Source organism: Dipteris shenzhenensis, chromosome 28 (assembly GCF_047967505.1).
Source record: "Dipteris shenzhenensis isolate YYH24624 ecotype China chromosome 28, Dip_SZ_1.0, whole genome shotgun sequence".
Taxonomy (NCBI): Eukaryota; Viridiplantae; Streptophyta; class Polypodiopsida; order Gleicheniales; family Dipteridaceae; genus Dipteris; species Dipteris shenzhenensis.
In genome coordinates, this window is record NC_141623.1 from 14,540,234 (window position 1) to 14,558,248 (window position 18,015).

General features: G+C 42.5%; 1 protein-coding gene across 2 annotated transcripts in view; it reads left to right on the forward strand.

The window, feature by feature from the left end:
- Positions 1-18,015, forward strand: part of LOC147883225 (transcription initiation factor TFIID subunit) — a 79,981-nt gene that overhangs the window by 37,352 nt on the left and 24,614 nt on the right. For both annotated transcript variants that reach the window (XM_087399958.1, XM_087399959.1), the window contains exon 5: positions 4,330-5,258. In XM_087399958.1, coding sequence (XP_087256084.1) covers positions 4,330-5,258 — 929 coding nt within the window. The remainder of the gene's footprint in view (positions 1-4,329; positions 5,259-18,015) is intronic.

Below are 18,015 nucleotides of genomic sequence, written 5' to 3' on the forward strand. Positions count from 1 at the left end.
GAAAAAGCCCACGCAGCAGAGTACCAGATAATCTCAAGGCATAATCATTTTCCCTGTCTCAGACAGCACATTTGTCATCCTCAAAGATGACCTGAAATCCAGCCCTGTTAAGAGTGGACACTGAAAGGAGATTCTTGGTGATACCAGGCACATACAAGACATCTGAAAGTCTGAAAACTGAGCCATCAATGGCAGTAAGCTCAACTTCTCCTGTACCACATACTGAATATGACGAGTTGTTGGCACAAGTGACTATCTTACCAACGGGAGGTGGATGCAAGGAAGTAAAGAGACACTTCCTAGAAGTGATATGCTTGGAGGCACCGCTGTCAAAATACCATGTATTCAGTGTTTCATTGACATTGAAAGCTGATGCATCCGTAGAAGGATCATAGTTGCAAGTCAAAAAGGCATATGTATCATCATTGCAAGTGGCTGTACTATCCCGAGCATCTGGAACAGCCAGCCTAGAATTTGAAATGCAAGATAAAAAGGCATAATCCTGTCCAACAAAGTTGGCTGCAGCATCCCCACTGTCAGATGCATGAGGAGCTGAATCTGAAACAGCAATACCGGAGCTGTTTTTCTTCTCTTTTGCAAGCCTTTTCCTGCATTCTGCAATGTGATGACCTGGCTTTTTGCTGTAATGACAAAAACCCTTCTTCTTGGGCTTACTTGCATCATTTTTAGCCTTTTGTGAAGGCTGTCCTGACCCACTGGAAGACTGATTTACTGATGTCTTTGCCTGTCCCTTTGTTTTTGACTTGAACTTTGAGAGCATAGCTTGTTCACCTGCACGTGAAGCGAAGTTTTTCTTGGTCTGATCTTCCTGAAGCAGAAGTCCTATCAACTCATGAAAAGTGAGAGGATTTGCACCCCCCCTCAATGATAAGTTCAGCGAGGTATGAAAGCTGAGATAAGACTCAGGAAGAGAATTCAGAGTGGTGGTAATCATCTCTGAATCAGGAATAATCTCATCAATGTTCAATAATTGCTCTCTGAGATCCTGTAGCTTTGTGAGGTGGACTGACATGGAGTCACCCTCTTCCATATGTGTATTACTTAACTCTCTTTTCAAGAAAGATACCCTTGCATCATTCCGGGCTGCATACATGCTTTCTAAGATATCCCACGCTGCCTTCGAGGTCTTACACGACCGGATATGCGGAATGATAAATATTTTCACTGAAAGAGAGATGCATGACAAAGCTAAGGCATCCCGTGAATCCCATCTCTTCTGCTCTGGAGTAGTGGCTATAGCTGCACCACCAACTTGTTCTGCAGCTGCACCGTGTGCACGACCTCTTCCACCTCCTTGCTGGGGAGGGGTATTAGGTGCCATACCTGCTGGTCGGATCTCACCCCCATTCACATAATCTCATAAATTGCGAGAAATCAGAATATTGCGTACCATAAAACTCCATAGGGAGTAGTTGGTACCATCCAACTTGTCTTCCTGTGAAAGACCACCAAACTGGAAATCATTCTGATTTTGCTGGGCCATATCTGAGAAAGAGATTTTAGCAGATACAAAACTGAATTCCCTAATTGGGAATGAAATGCACAACTCCCAAAAAAAAACACAGCCAAGCACTGGCTATAAATGCAACTTAGATTTCTGCACTTGCACTGTCAGAAATCTGTCCAAGCATCAAAAACTCTTCAGATCTGCCAAAAGTGCTGCAAAACACTTCAAGAAAGGCAATATGAACTAAAATCTCCAAAATTGCTCTCCCAACACAAAAGCCCCAAAATAGGCCTGAAATTGCAACCAGAAAGGGGCAAATTGATCAAAAGCCCCAAATGTTGCAAGAATTGCGCTCTGTCTGCAAAAGCCCCAAATTTCACTGCGAAATTGCAGAGTGTAATAATAAAATCCGCAAATTTCTGCAAGAAATTGTACTGCAAAACTGAAAGCCCGAAATTTTGAGCTTGAAATTGCTTCCAGAAAGGGGCAAATTTACTAAAAGCCCCAAATCTGCAATTTCTGAGCAAAAGCCCCAAATTTCAGACCAAATTTGCAGATCTGTCTACAATGTTTGCTTCACAAGCAACTATGAACCCGAAAATACCCAAATGACTGCAAAAGGCTGCAAATGTCTGCACAAATACCACCAGATCTGCTGGTATGATGAGTACAGATGAGCAGGTACGGTTGTACGACAGAGTACAGATGAGCAGGTGCAGATCTGCCACACGTGCGGTATAGAATATCCATTCGTAGTTGTACGAAAGCAAGTACGATTGATGTACGGAATGTGACGCAGATCTGGGATGTACGACGAAGTACGTATGGCGAACTGTTTACAGGTACGATTGGTACGTACGGCGATGATGCAGGTAAGGCTGCAGGTGCGAGCAAGTACAGCACGTACAAGCAGATATGTGGAGCAGGTACATATTGCACAGGTACTTACAACGTAGGTACGCACGGGGCTGTACGGCGACGAGTTGTATAGCCGTACGGTTGCGTAGTACGATGAGTCTGCAAGTACGGCACTAACGCAAGAAGGTACCGCGAACGTACGGACGACGATGTATAGTACGGAAGGTGCTTAGGAGCTATAGGGAAGCAGGGAGCACGGAGCTCTTGAACCTGCTCTGATACCAAATGAAAGAGTTGGGGAGAGAGAGAGAGAGCAAGAGAGTGAGCTGAGAGCTGAAAGCTTGATAGCTTAGTTGCAATAGAAGAGTGTAAGAGTACAACTGAAAAAAAGAGAGATAAGGTTTTGTCCTAGTGACAAAACCTTAGTAGTCACTAACCATAGTTAGTGGACTAACTGCGGTTAGGGGGAAAAACCTCTTAAAGAGGGAAAAGTGCCCCTAACTAGCTTATTAAATTACATTGGTCACTGCTGAATTATATCTATAATTCTAACAGACTATGCTAGTCTATACCAATGTCCCAAGGATTTGGTTGGGCCACTATATGCCCTTTTAGTGGGAAGTTGGAACGGTTCCCCCATACCTAGGAACATAATGAGATTGTGGAGACACCTTTGCTCACACCTCACGCAAACAGCCGTAAGTGCAATGAGGAAATACAAAAGCGACCACTCATTTGGTATCTTGTGGTTTGACACCGTTTGAGACTCAAAGGATGCCATCCTGGTTATAACATAGGTTAATATCCATGTGTGTGAGGGCTGCTACGTGTCCTAGGAGTGCTCTTGAGGCAACCATGCTATAACAAAAGCTTATAGGCTGTGATCCCAAAGTGGGAGCGCCATTATTAAGCTTGTCCAAGAGCACTTTGCTTTGCTAGCCCCCTCCTGAGATTGAGGGAGAATCATTGTCTTCCAGTTACTTGGGCCTTGGTATCACATGTGCCATCTAATCTAGCTGAAAAGAGTTGCAAACTAAGTGTTGAAGATGTCACATGCATCCTATGTGGAAGACTAGGCCATAGCCACTTGCAAGAGAGATGTTTGCTGATTTCCCATACTAAATCTTACGTCGAACATTGTTGGGATTGGTGCCAGGTGCTGCTTGGGTGAGATGTATATTCCAAACTAACATCCCAAATATCATGCTGTTGGTGACCTATGGTGAGAGGCCATCCGTTTTTGACAGAGGCGAGGCAATACTGATCCAAGAGAAAAGGCAACAGATCCCCACAGCAAACACGGCATTCAAAGCTGCTCCTCTTGATGAATGGGGAGGCACATTCCAACGTGTGACCTTAGAAATTATCCTAAGGCCTTTACCCTGAAAATGAACATGAAGGGGGCACCCTTGTTAAACCGATCTGGTGTGGCCTCCAATAAGAAGTTGACTTGAGCTACTTGCATAAAGTGTTGAGATACCTCTGATCCATGGCGCAGAGCCCTATCTGTGGCCTACTAAAATGTGTTGTTGTCGAGGATGCTGCAGTCTTGAACAGTTTCTGTCCTGTCTCCATGACCGTGCTATCACATCAGGCAGAGTCCTAGTCAAGGTTAATATACTGGACATTCATTTGTTGCTCACCATGCTGTGACTTTCATGGGATGGTGGATGGATGCTCATATGCAAAATCTGTGGTTAGAAGGTCTGAAGGATGTAGGGAATGTAGATCTATTTGATACAACGTTAAATTTATTGAAATTAGCTTTTATCACTTGGATCAGTCTCCATTGTGTATGTTCAGTGCAGTTGCAGATGATACAAATTTAGGAATGCTTATCAGTTACTAAAGACAACGGTTGGGTCCAAACTTAAGAATGCCTTTTGGACAAAAGCTTTTTATTGATTTTTTGCTTGTTTTAGACTTCTCCACACAATTGCTAGTTTTGAGTGGCTGGTCTTCTTAAATGAAGTGAGAGGACTGCTGATACTTGACACATGCAGGGACCAAGGCTGAAAAGGTCACAGTCCAGTTTACATACAGACCGATCAGAAACATCTTCAGCTTTACCAAGGTTTACAGAGGTAATTCCTAATAGTGGGGAAGGTGCTTGTGAAAATATGGAAGAGAATGCTACTTGGCACCAAAAGTGGCTTGAAAAAGGTCTGCTGGACAGAATGCATCGCCTTGCTTGGCGTGCATATCAGCAGAAGCTACCTTTTAAGGATCGTGAATCGTGTCAACGTACTCCACAAGGCATGGCTTCATATCTTACTTGTTTGGGAAAAGTACACAAGAAACGCCGCATGTTTAGATCAGATGGGAAAGATTCTTGTGCTCAAGTGAACCAGATTGTGGAAAATGGGCCAAGGGAGTATTCAGGACATGGTACTGCTGAGAACTCCCCAAAAGACAGTTTAAATGGAGAAGATTTGAACCTGTTTCCTGAGTTGATGTTCCCTTGGAACTGTGTCCCAGACAACCCAATATCTTCGAGAGAAAAAATCCAGGTCCATCAAAATATTCCAGAACTGGGCATATTGGACAGGTTGCAGCGTGTTTCCACTCTCAGTCCATTGTCAGTAAATTCCACATCTCAGGACAATTTAGGCTTGCGATCAGAGTTTAGGGTCCTCAAAACCAGGGAGCATGACAGGTTATATGGGGCCTTCAATAACACTAGTTCAGCTGGATTAAGAAAGGGGATCTCTGATGAACAAGCTGATCATCTGCTTCAACAGGTGATTGTGCAAATCATAACAAATGCTGGATTCCAGGGACTTAAGCGTGCGGCAATGGAGAGCCTTTCACGCTTGTTCACATGCCATATACAGAAATTGGGAAGCACATTACGAGTATTGGTTGACAGCTATCAAAACCAATGCTCTCAAAAGGACCTTCTGAAGATGTTCATACGAAATTCTGGGTGTGGGTGAGCAACTTGATTTAATTTTGGTATACCTGAATTAATAAAAGATCACCTTTGTATTAGTTCGATGAAAATTTCTCACATGTGGTTTGGTTGTATGTGGACATCTTTGTGTGAATAATTGCACATATATAGTGTGGTATACAAAGAGGAGAGGGTACTTGTATGAGAACATGAGCGCCACTTTGTTTACTAAGTATGATAGGCGCCAAAACGATTTCTGTAGACAAAACCAAAAATATCACGGCGGGTGGTTTGCAATAAATTTCCTCCCAGCCATGCTCTGCAGTATTCTCACACGATTCGAATAATTCTATTGTTCCATTTCATGTATGTTTTTTTCTTCAGAACCTCCATTCTCCCTAGATGAATTCAGATTGCCACATGTCCATTAATTAAGGCTCCTCTAGATGCCCATTTTTTACCCCCTCTTGGGATTCCTTAAAATCATTTGCCCCTAGGCAAAATCTGTGAATAGGATTACGTAGGCCGTATTCATCTAGTCATGCAAATCACCCTCATCGACGACCTTGACATTAAATCGAATTTATAGGCCACCTTGCCTACTCTTTTAAGAATGAACCACGGCCCACAATATCGGGGTGATAATTTAGCATAGTCTCATGCAGTCAAAGACTTGGAGTGTGAAGGAACTTTGAGAAAAACTTTTTCTCCTTAAATTCTTTGAAAGATCTATTTTCATCCGCATACGCCTTAGCTCTATCCATAGCTTGGTGAATGTTAGCTCTCGCAAGTGCTAGCATCTCTCGCATCTGAACAACATAGCTCGCGGCACTAGGCACTTTTTGAGGTATCTGAACCATAGTTGGGTTTGCTGGTCTATAACCATAGCTCAACTCGAATGGACTCAATCTTGTAATGGAATTCTTTCTATCATTGTAGGCAAACTCCAATAATGGCAACCACTTGTCCCACGTATGTTGCCTCAATGAAACAAAATCTCGTTGACTATTTCTGTCTGACCATCCGTTTTAGGATGATCCCCACGACTCATTCCCAACTCGTCCTTAGTGCCTCGAACATTGCAGGCAAAAAATGATTGGTAAATTTAACATCCCTATCTGACACTATGGATCTGGGCAGTCTATGCAGACGAATATATGTTTAATAAACAAATCCGCTACTTGCAAGACACTAACAGACTCCCTGGTCGAAAAGAAGTTAGCCATCTTGGTAAGATGATCAACCATCACAAAGTTAGAATCATATCCACCTTGTGTCATAGGCAGACCAACTAAAGTCCATGGAAATGCTCTCCCATCTACCCAATGGTATTTTGAAGGGCTGTAAAAGGCCAGGTGTCTTACCTGCTCTGTCTTACAACTTCACATGAAAAACACCGTCACATATTCATGAATATGCTTTTTCATCTTTGGCCAAAAGAAATCTTGCTTCACGAGATCATATGTCTTCTCGACACTTGGATGTCCCGCACACGAGCTATCATGACATTGTCGAATAACCCTTTGCCTGAGATAATTATGACTAGGTCAAACTACCTTGCCATTGCATTTCCGCATACCATCCACTATGGTATATCTTGCATAAATTTGGCCTTTTCTAGATGCCAGGTCATCTATTTCTCCAGGTTTAATCACATAAGCCTTAGGCCAAAGGCTTTGGACAAACTTGTCCACTTTCTGAGTTTCCCTAATGTCGCTCATTAGAGCACTCACTAATAGTGTGAAACTAATATTATGCATAATGCACGACAACACATCAACAACTTTATTTTCCTTTCCTCTTCGGTATTGAATCGTCATATTAAACTCCTGCATGAGCTTTGCCCAGCTAGCTTGGCAACCTCTCAAGTCAGGTTGTTTATAAAAATGCTTTAGAGTATGATGATCTACATCTACATAGAACTCTGAACCATGCAAATAATGCCTCCATATTTTCAAAGCGTGAATAACAGAGTATAGCTCTAATTAAGAAGTTCGTCAATTTCGGTGAGAGGGAGAAAGCTTCTTACTATTGGCACGATGAATGTTGTTGGAGCATTGATAAGTCCAAACGGCATTACCAACAAATCGTAATGTTCAAATCTTCTGTCAAAAATGGTTTTAGGCTCTAATCCGAATCTGATGGTAGCCATACTTAAGATCTATCTTACTGAAATTTATGGCATAGTTACCAGGAAACGAGAATGTTCCGGAAATTCGGGTGTCGGAATGGGAACGTTCTGGGAAGGGGGAATGGGAACCGGAATGCCACGTCATACACGATACGTCATCATATAACTTAAAACTATGCTAGAAAATGAAAGAAACTAACATTTTGCAGCTTTAAACTTTATATACAAGCTCTAAAATACCCATTTGAAACTTTCAAAGAGCCTTTTTTTTGGGGGATTTTTTTTTTTTTTGGTTTGGGACGTTCCGAGGCTGTTATGGCTCCATGTAATGCATCTAGCAAATTGTAAATCCGAGCCATCAGATACCTATGCTTAACAATGATATTGTTCAATCCTTTGTAATCTATATAGAGGAAAAAAGTATCATTCTTTTTCTTTTTCAATATCACTGGCGAAGCAAAAAGTGAGAAATTGGGTTGAATCTATCCCAGCTTGAGGTATTTTTCCAGTTGCCTTCGCACCTCATTTCCCTCAGTAAAACTTAATCTATAGGGAGGTCTATATACGGGTTCTCCCCCCGGGATAAGTTTAATCTTATGTTGAACTCATCCTTAAAACAATCAAAGAACTCCTCTGCAATCTGATCAGCCAACTTGGCCATCTCCCCATCTTGGGTAGCGTCAGCGCTCGTCAATGGACCATCAATCGACTCTACCGAGGCTGTACAAAGAAATAAAAACTCTTTTTTTTTTGGCAAAAGAAATAAAAACTCTTCCTAATCTTTTCGAACTTCTATCATGGAAACTAACGGTTCCTAAGGCAAATCCTTTTCACCTCGTAAGACATATAGCACATCGTTCATCTTGAACTGATAAATGTGCTTTTTTCAATCAATGGCTGGATTCTTCTTAGAATGGCACGCCTTTCCAAGGACTATATCTGCACGAGCAAGCGTGGTCATTTCAAAATCTAGCTTCTCCGCATAGTCATGAATATGAAGTTTTGGGTAACCCTTTGATTGAACTTCCATCTGCCATTCTGACTGTATATGCATAGTCAAATGGACTAGTTTTTAGTTTCAACGTCTTTATGAGCTTGGCGTTAATTACATTTTGTATTGATGCTAAGTCAAACAACACAATGACTTCATGGTTGGTCACTTGCCCTTTCATCTTAATTAACTCCATATCGCCAAAAGATTTATATCCCGTTGCTGCAGGCTTAGCACTTCCCACTAACTTAGCTATATACCCTATTGCTGTAGGCTTAGATAGGATATTATCAGGTGCACTACCTACTAACTTAGCAATAGATACACAGAATAATACAGGTACTGACCCCTGAGAAGATCCTGCTAGCAGAGTCTGCATCTTGTCGGCTCTGGCACTTCCCTCCATCTCGGTGTCTCATTCTGAGATTACCATCTCAGCCATTTGACGATCCTTCTCACGTGGACAATCTTTCCACTGATGAGATTGAAGCCATCTAAAGCATAAGCCTTCTCTCCTTGGTTTTTCTTTTTGTTCTGGGGTCCGTGCATTGAAGTCCCCCAGTAGGAGAATGTCTCCCTGTCTGAAAAACTCCGTGATGTCACAATGGATCATCTCATATGGGCTGTGTCCATCTATAGTGACCTCTCATGCATAGGATGACGTGTCTGGAAGAAAGTAGCACACTGCAATGAGGATAGGCCGAGCATCTGGGAGCTGAACTTGTATCCACGTGTCGTGCATGGTCTTCTCTCCGAACCATCGATATGAGTGGTCTCAATTGTGATCTGAAAAGGACAGCCACTCCACGGAGCCTCAAACTCCGCTATCTCTTCTCAACTCTCTTCTGTGAGCTGATTCCCATGTGTATCCAGTCACTGTGGGCAGCCCCCACTCCGGCCTCTCGTGTGTTTCAGTGTAGAAAATCATCTCTCTATCATTATATGTCTCTAGGAAACCCCTTGGGTTAGACCATAATGTGCCATTACAATTCCATACTGCTATTTTCAATCCGGTATGTGCACACATCCTATGAGCTCGACACTGTCACAATTCTCCCTCTTCCTTCTCTTCTTTATCCTCCTTATCTCCTCTTTCTCGAATAATCACCCTACCATCCCTATATACAGTCCATTTCCCTACTTCCCTTGCTGCCATTACTTTTATCATACCTTCCCTGCAGTGTTCCTGTTGTAGGAGTGTGAGGTTGTCATCTAGGTAAACCCTGGTTCCCTTCAAAGTCACCCTCGTGCTCATGAGGGTCTTCTTGTCCATGGCTGTCCGGAATTTCAGCACTAGTGTCTTTGAGGGTGCCTCAAGTTTATCCACCGTCCAGGCTATCTCACAAGCAAGATTGACTCCCATTTTGGTGAGCTCCCATCGGAGTGTCTTCCATTGAAAGCCCCCTCACGAAGACATGTAATGCTTTGCTGGTCCTTCAAGTGCTTCGGAGATAAATTCTTTTTTGGGGGCTATTGTGCCCTTTTTTGACCACATCCTTCCATTCCAACATCTTAGCTTCTCCTTTGCTGATTTGTTGTTTAAGCTCAGCATGTGTGCCTTGTATTGTTTCCTGCATGGTGGCAATGTCCTTCCTGAGAGTGGCATTTTCTGTTTTCACATTACTTTGCAATTTCCTTCCGGGGGTGCTTTCATGTCCTTTATTTTCTGCAATTCGATCTCCAAAGCATATACCTTGTCCTAGAGCTTGTTTTCTCACATATCCATTCACCCTTTTCCTCCCCTTTCTTTCCTCCATTCCTCCTGCATTTTCCCTCCATGCTTTTTCACTTCAGCTAGTGTTTTATCTACATGTGCCTTCTCCGCAAGGAGGGCCACATTAGTCGATTCCAAGCTATCGATTCACTACAAGGCATATCTTTTGGAGGCTAGTGAGGACATTCGATGTAGTGTTTGGAGTGGTCCTTGTTGTGTAAGCTGTCATGGCATTTTCAAGTGTTTGTTTCCCCAAATGTCCTCTGTTGAAGATATCATAGCCAAAGAGTGTGTTTGTGTGAATTGTTGGTGTGTAGTACTACGTGATCTAGTACTAGTCTATGTGTGTGAGTCATGTGTAAGTGCCACGTGTCATCATGGGACTTATCCCATATGCACTAGGTGCTAGTGTGTGAGTGAGTAGCCTATATAAGGCTTGTACTTCACTTGTCTTGTCAAACTTGATGAATGAATGAAAGCCTTCTTCATGTCTTCATTTGAGCATTATTTCCTCACCCCCTAACACTCTCTGTTACGCCCAAGTTGAGGTAACATGACCTTGGAAGGGTCAGTCGACATTTTCCTTTAAAGGATCAATGTTTGTATTATATTTCTTTGAGCTTCATGTAAATGATCAAAAAGGAATCAAGGTCAAGGTCCTTGGTGAGGGTGACATGGCACTAGACTAGGTGGATCTAAGGCTAAGGGGCCTAAATGCATGAAATGTGCCAAGGGGCAAATGGTTTTAATGATATCCCAAGAGAAGGGTAAATGATGCATTAAGGAGGGACCCTAGAATGAGGACAGGTGGCATACTAGATCCATCTAGGGAATTTTGGGGCTTGGTGGAATTTGGTAAGCAGGAGCTTCATGTAACAGTTGATTTATTTGCTGAGAGCTTGCACCACCGAGGTTGGCTGGGAGGAAAATTAAGGTGCCTATACCCGTGAATCAAGAATCAGTTAGGCGTAAACAGATTAAATCGTATCATTTGGTATAAGAGCATTGGTCGAATCAAGGTATTAGGTTGTGGAAGAGGCGTTCGGAGCCGTGGTCATGTAGAACTAATCGGAACTGATGGTGCAATTGTGGGTCCTGGTTTGGTAAGCGTCGTGACGGTGAATTGCTACGCGGAGTGGAAGTAGAAAGATCGAAGGGATTGCTACGTGCGCCTGGAGATATCCAGTCACCTGCATGGGTATATGTTAAAGCAGGAACTGGGTGTGCGTTGGACGTCAGGATGGCGCACGCGCTGGTCTTGACTAATTGATTTAAGGATCCTTGGTATCTTGGAAGGGAGACATTAAGCGACTTTGTATATGAAACGAGAGGTGATAGCAGAAGGCGGACAGATCTTCTCTATCGGCTTATGAATCAGTAATTAAAGAACGACACCTTTTCTAAAAGAGCATCGTCGATCGCGTTGAGTAGACTGTCATCAGGTCACGGTTCTGATTTGACGATTTTCAAGCTTACTAGTAACTGGTTGTACTTGATCGTGAGCTTGTGTGAAGGGGTAGATACTACAGTATGTTTGTGGTCACAAGGTAGGTCATAAATGCAGATTTGGAGTGGACTACAGGGACTAGTTGATCTCTTCATGCAGCAAGAGTTATAACCAGGGAGCTCTCTATGCCTTCTAAAATTCGTTGGAATATGTATTCGTTTAATTGCCTCCGTATTTGAGTTATTTCGGATTGCAGGAGTTTCCCTAGTATAGGGAAAAGCGGGGTTTGGTTACAGTATATCATATATGCCTAGTTAGCTGTAAATTTGTAAGTTGGACTTTCAATTTGTAAATATAGTTTCAAGCGGTGTTTTATTTGTTATTAAAATCATTTTAATTTAAAAACCCCAACCAAAAAAAAAACACCCATTGACCAAAATGGAAGTAGAAGAAGAAGCTTCTAGGGTGGATCCCGTAGAGTCGGGAGTACGTCCGACCCCACAGGTGTCGCGCCCAGCAGGTCATACACTATCTGACAGAATTGCAATAATAGAGGATGCCTTGCAACAGATTTTAGCGCAATAGTTATAAACAAATGTAGGGCAATTTGAGCTTAGAAAAATGGTACATAGTATGTCTGCTAGACCATCTCGTGAGGAGAAAGGTAAAGCTCCAATGGAACCTGAAACCAGTATTCATACGGTCGAGCCTAGGAGGCTAAAGTGCCTAATATTGCCAATTATAGGCCAGAAAAGTATTCTGGTCGGATGTCTGACCGTAGTTCCGATATCATATAGACATGGTTACACAAATGGGACGAGGCATTCACCATTTGTGAAATCAGGAATGATATGAAGAAAATCCGCGAGGCCACCCATATGTTTAATGAGGCAGCCAATAGGTAGTGGATAAAACAGCAGAAACATGGAGTGGCATCCACTACTTGGGAGGGGTTTTCAAAAGAATTTAGAAAACACTTCTTACCTCCTGACGAAGCATCCCGAGCTTGGGATCAGTATCGAAACCTTCGTCAAAGAAATTTATCAGTGGCGGAATACACTAATAAGATCAGAGAAAGTGTAATGAAGGTTGATGAACCTCTACCTCGGCCAATCCAAGTAAAAGATTTTATCTTTGGATTGAATGATCGGATAAAGATGGAAGTTCGGGCTAAGTATGCGAACACACTAGATGAAGTAATTGCCATAGCCCTGAACTATGAGGATGCAAAAGGGAACAGACCAAGTGGGTTTGTGCAGGTTGGGACTCAGTATGGGTACCCGAAGAAAACTGGGTTTAAGAAGAAGTGGATTAGCAAAGGGAGTGCCTCCCAACCTAGTGGTCAAGCCAAGTAGGCGAAGCCAGTTGAGACTCCTAAATCAAGTACCACCATTGGAATGAAAACAAAAGTAACACCAATGGCAGCCTGGGCTTGGTCGAAGTCTTCTTTGAACCCAGAGCAAAGAGAAAAAGCGAGGAGAGAAGGCTTGTGTTTTGGATGCCTTCAGCCTCATCAGTGGAAAGATTGTCCACGAAACAAGGATCGTCGGATGGTTGAGATGGTGATCTCAGAATGCGACGTGGAAATGGAGGGAAGTCCCAGAGCAGAACAGATGCAGATTCAGCTAGCGAGATCTTCTCAGAGGTCAGTACCTGTTTTGTTATGTGTGTCTGTTGCTAAGTTAGTAACTAGTGCACCTAATAATGTCCTGTCAAAGCCCACAGCAACGGGGTATAGAGCCTTTAATGATATGGAGTTAATTAAGATAAAAGGGCAAGTAGCTAATCATGATGTCATTGTGTTATTTGACTCAACGTCAACGCACAATGTAATTAACTCCAAGCTTGTAAAGAGGCTGAAACTAAAGACTAGGCCATCTGACTATGCATATACAGTCAGAATGGCAAATGGAAGTTCAATTGAAGTATGGGACCAAAGGGTTACCTAGTTGGAGCTTCAAATTCAGGACTATGCTGAGAAGCTTGATTTTGAAATGACAAAGCTTGCTCATGTAGACATAGCCCTGGGTAAGGCTTGGCATTCTAGAAAGAATCTAGCCATAGATTGGAAAAAGCACATTTATCAATTCAAGATGAATGATGTGCCGTATGTCTTGCGAGGTGAAAAAGATATATCTCAAGGACCGTTGGTTTCCGTAATGGAAATTCGAAAAGTTCAAGAAGAGTTTTTGTTTCTTTGTACAACATCGGTAGAGCGGATTGATGATTCTTCGGCTAGCACTGATGTTGCTCTAAATAGAGAGATGGCCAAGCTGGTTGATCAAATAGCAGAGGAGTTCTCTGATTGTTTTAGGGATGAACTATCTTATGGGTTACCTCCAGAGCGGAATGTTCAGCATAAGATTGAACTAATCTCGGGGGCAGAACCTGTAAATAGACCTCCCTATAGGTTGAGTTTTACTCAAGAGGTGGAGGTGCGAAGACAACTGGAAGAATACCTCAAGTTGGGACAGAGTCAACTAAGTTTCTCACCTTTTGCTTTGCCAGTGATATTAAAGAAGAAGAAAGATGATACTTTTCGCCTCTGTATAGATTACAGAGCATTGAATAATATCACTATTAAGCACAGGTATCTGATGGCTCGGATGGATGATTTACTGGATGCATTACATGGGGCCGTAATTTTCAGCAAGATAGATCTTAAATGTGGCTACCATCAGATCCGTATTAGAGCTGAGGATGTGCATAAAACCGCTTATAGAAGCACGTTTGAACATTATGAGTTTTTGGTAATGCCCTTTGGACTTACCAATGCTCGAGCTACATTCGTCACGCTTATGAACGATTTACTACATCCGTATATCGGAAAGTTTGTAGTACACTTTATGACGATATTCTTATATTCAACAAAAGTATTACTGAGCATCATGAATACTCCAGTACTTTGAGGAAAGCCAGTCTTTATGTAAATAAAAACAAAACTATACTGTGTATGATAAGACTTGAATATTTAGGATTCATAATTACTCCTGAGGGGGTAGAAATGGATCCAAAGAAAGTGACTGCAATACTGACTTGGCCAATCTCTCAGAGTTTGATCACTTTGCGATCACTCTTGGGATTTGTTCAATTTTATGGAAGACATATCAAAGGATATTCTGAAATAGTATCGCCAATGACTGATCTGACCTCAGATAAAGTACCTTTTATATGGGGACAGAATCAACAAGAGAGTTTTAACACCATAAAACAAGCTGTGATCTCAGGACTGGTGTTAAAAATAGTTGATCCCTAGAAACCGTTTTTCCTTGAAACCAATGCAAGTGGCATTGCGGTAGGAGCAGTTCTTCTCCAAGAGGGAAGGTCAGTAGCCTTTGAAAGCAAGAACCTTTCTCCCTCTTAACGAAATTAGCCAACTCATGAATTAGAGTTGTATGCTGTTGTCCATGCTCTGAAAACATGGAGACATTATTTATATGGATCAGAGTGTTATGTTGATGTTGATCACGATACTCTAAAACATTTTTGTAAACAACCTGACTTGAGAGGCCGCCAAGCTAGGTGGGCAGAACTCATGCAGAAGTTTAACTTGACGATTCGGTACCGAAGAGGGAAGGATAATAAAGTTGCTGATGCGTTGTCACGCATTATGCATAATATGAGTTTCACGGTATTAGAGAGTGCTCTAATGACCGCGATTAGACAAACTCAAAAGATAGATAAGTTTGTTCAGAGCCTTTGGCCTGAGCGTCACGTATTCAAACCCGGGGAGAAGGATGACCTGGCATCCAGAAAAGGCCAAACTTATGCAAGATATGCCATAAGAGATGGTATGCTGAAAAGAAATGGCAAGGTAGTAGTACGTAATCAGAATGATCTCAGGCAGAGAGTCATTAAACAATGCCATGATAGCCTATGTGCGGCACATCCAGGAGTCAAGAAGACATATGATCTTGTGAAGCGAAGATTTCTTTTGGCCAAAGATGAAAAAGCATATTCATGAATATGTGACACGTCGTTTTTCGTGTCAGGTAAGTAAGGTAGAGCGGGTGAAGCCACCTAGACTTTTACAATCCTTGGAGATACCACTGGGTAGGTGGAAGAGCATTTCCATGGACTTTATTGTAGGTCTGCCTACGACACAATCAACAAGAGAGTTTTAACACCATAAAACAAGATGTGGTCTCAGGACTGGTGTTAAAAATAGTTGATCCCCAGAAACCGTTTTTTCTTAAAACCGATGCAAGTGGCATTGCGGTAGGAGCAGTTCTTCTCTAAGAGGGAAGGATAGTAGCCTTTGAAAGCAAGACGCTTTCTCCCTCTCAACAAAATTGACCAACTCATGAATTAGAGTTGTATGCTGTTGTCCATGCTCTGAAAACATGGAGACATTATTTGTATGGATCGGAGTTCTATGTTGATGTTGATCACGATACTCTGAAACATTTTTGTAAACAACCTGACGTAAGAGGCCGCCAAGCTAGGTGGACAGAACTCATGCAGGAGTTTGACTTGACGATTCGGTACCGAAGAGGAAAGGATAATAAAGTTGGTAATGCGTTGTCGCGCATTATGCATAATATGAGTTTCACGGTATTAGAGAGTGCCCTAATGACCGAGATTAGAGAATCTCAAAAGGTGGACGAGTTCGTCCAGAGCCTTTGCCCTAAGGCTCATGTATTCAAACCTGGGGAGAAGCATGACCTAGCATGCAGAAAAGGCCAAACTTATGCAAGATATGCCATAAGAGATGGTATGTTGAAAAGAAATGGCAAGGTAGTAGTACCTAATCAGAATGATCTGAGGCAGAGAGTCATTCAACAATGCCATGATAGCCCATGTGCGGGACATCCAGGAGTCGAGAAGACAGATGATCTCGTGAAGTGAGATTTCTTTTGGCGAAAGATGAAAAAGCATATTCATGAATATGTGACACGTTGTTTTTCGTGTGAGGTAAGTAGGCAGAACGGGTGAAGCCACCCGGACTTTTACAGCCCTTGGAGATACCACTAGGTAGGTGGGAGAGCATTTCAACGGACTTTATTGTAGGTCTGCCTATGACACAAGGTGGATATGATTCTATCCTTGTGGTGGTTGATCGTCTTACTGAGATGGCTCACTTCATTCCAACTAGAGAGTCTGTTAGTGCCCCGCAAGTGGCGGAATTGTTTATTAGACATATATTTCGTTTGCATGGATTCCCCAAATCCATAGTGTCAGACAGGGATGTCAAATTTACAGGTCATTTTTAGACTGTGGTGTTTGAGAGACTAAGGACTGAGTTGGGAATGACTAGTGGGGATCATCTAGAAACGGATGGTCAGACGGAAAGAATCAACCAAATTTTAGAGGATATGCTTAGAGCATATGTGTCATTGAGGCAACATACATGGGACAAGTGGTTGCCATTGTTGGAATTTGCCTACAATGATAGAAAACATTCCTCTACAGGGTTCAATCCTTTTGAGCTGAACTATGGTTATAGACCAGCAAATCCAAGTACAGTTGGAGTACCTCAGAAAGTGCCTAGTGCCGCGAACTTTGTGGTTCAGATGCGGGAGATGCTAGCACTTGCGAGAGCTAACATCTGCCAAGCTATGGATAGAGCTAAGGCGTATGTGGATGAAAACTGATCCGCTAGAGAATTTAAGGAAGGAGAAAAAGTTTTTCTTAGAGTTCCTTCGCACTCTAAGTCTTTGACTGCAGGAGAGTGTGCTAAGTTATCACCTCGATATTGTGGGCCATGGTTAGTTCTAAAAAGAATAGGCAAGGTAGCCTATAAATTAGAATTGCCACGGGGTTGTAAGGTGCACCCAGTGTTTCATGTTTCTCGTTTAAAGAAATTTTGGCATAGAGGTGACTCACTAATTGAGGGTGTTGTTTTGTTTCAGGAGATAGAGGATAATGCAAGACGCAAACCAACAAGAACCCTGGACCGAGGAACAATACAAGTACGCAATCGGAAGATACCGAACGGTGTTGGTTGCATGGCATGGTCTACCTCTATCACAAGCTACCTGGGAATCTGTATACCAATTACGGAGAGTGTTTCCAGACTTTATCATCGAGGATGCTGATGCCTGAAGAGGGAAGGAATGTTACGCTCAGGTCGAGGTAACATGACCTCGGAAGGGTCAGTTGACATCAATGTTTGTATTATATTTCTTTGAGCTTCATGTAAATGATAAAAAAGGAATGAAGGTCAAGCTCCTTGGTGAGGGTGACATGGCACTAGACTAGGTGGATCTAAGGCTAAGGGACCTAAATGCATGAAATGTGCCAAGGGGCAAATGGTTTTAATAATATCCCAAGAGAGGGGTAAATGATCCATTAAGGAGGGACCCTAGAATGAAGACATGTGGCATACTAGATCCATCTAGGGAATTTTGGGGCTTGGTGGAATTTGGTAAGCAGGAGCTTCATGTAACAATTGACTTTTTTTGCTGAGAGCTTGCTACCACCGAGGTTGGCTGGGAGGAAAATTAAGGTGCCTATACCCGTGAATCAAGAATCAGTTAGGCGTAAACAGATTAAATCATATCATTGGTGCTG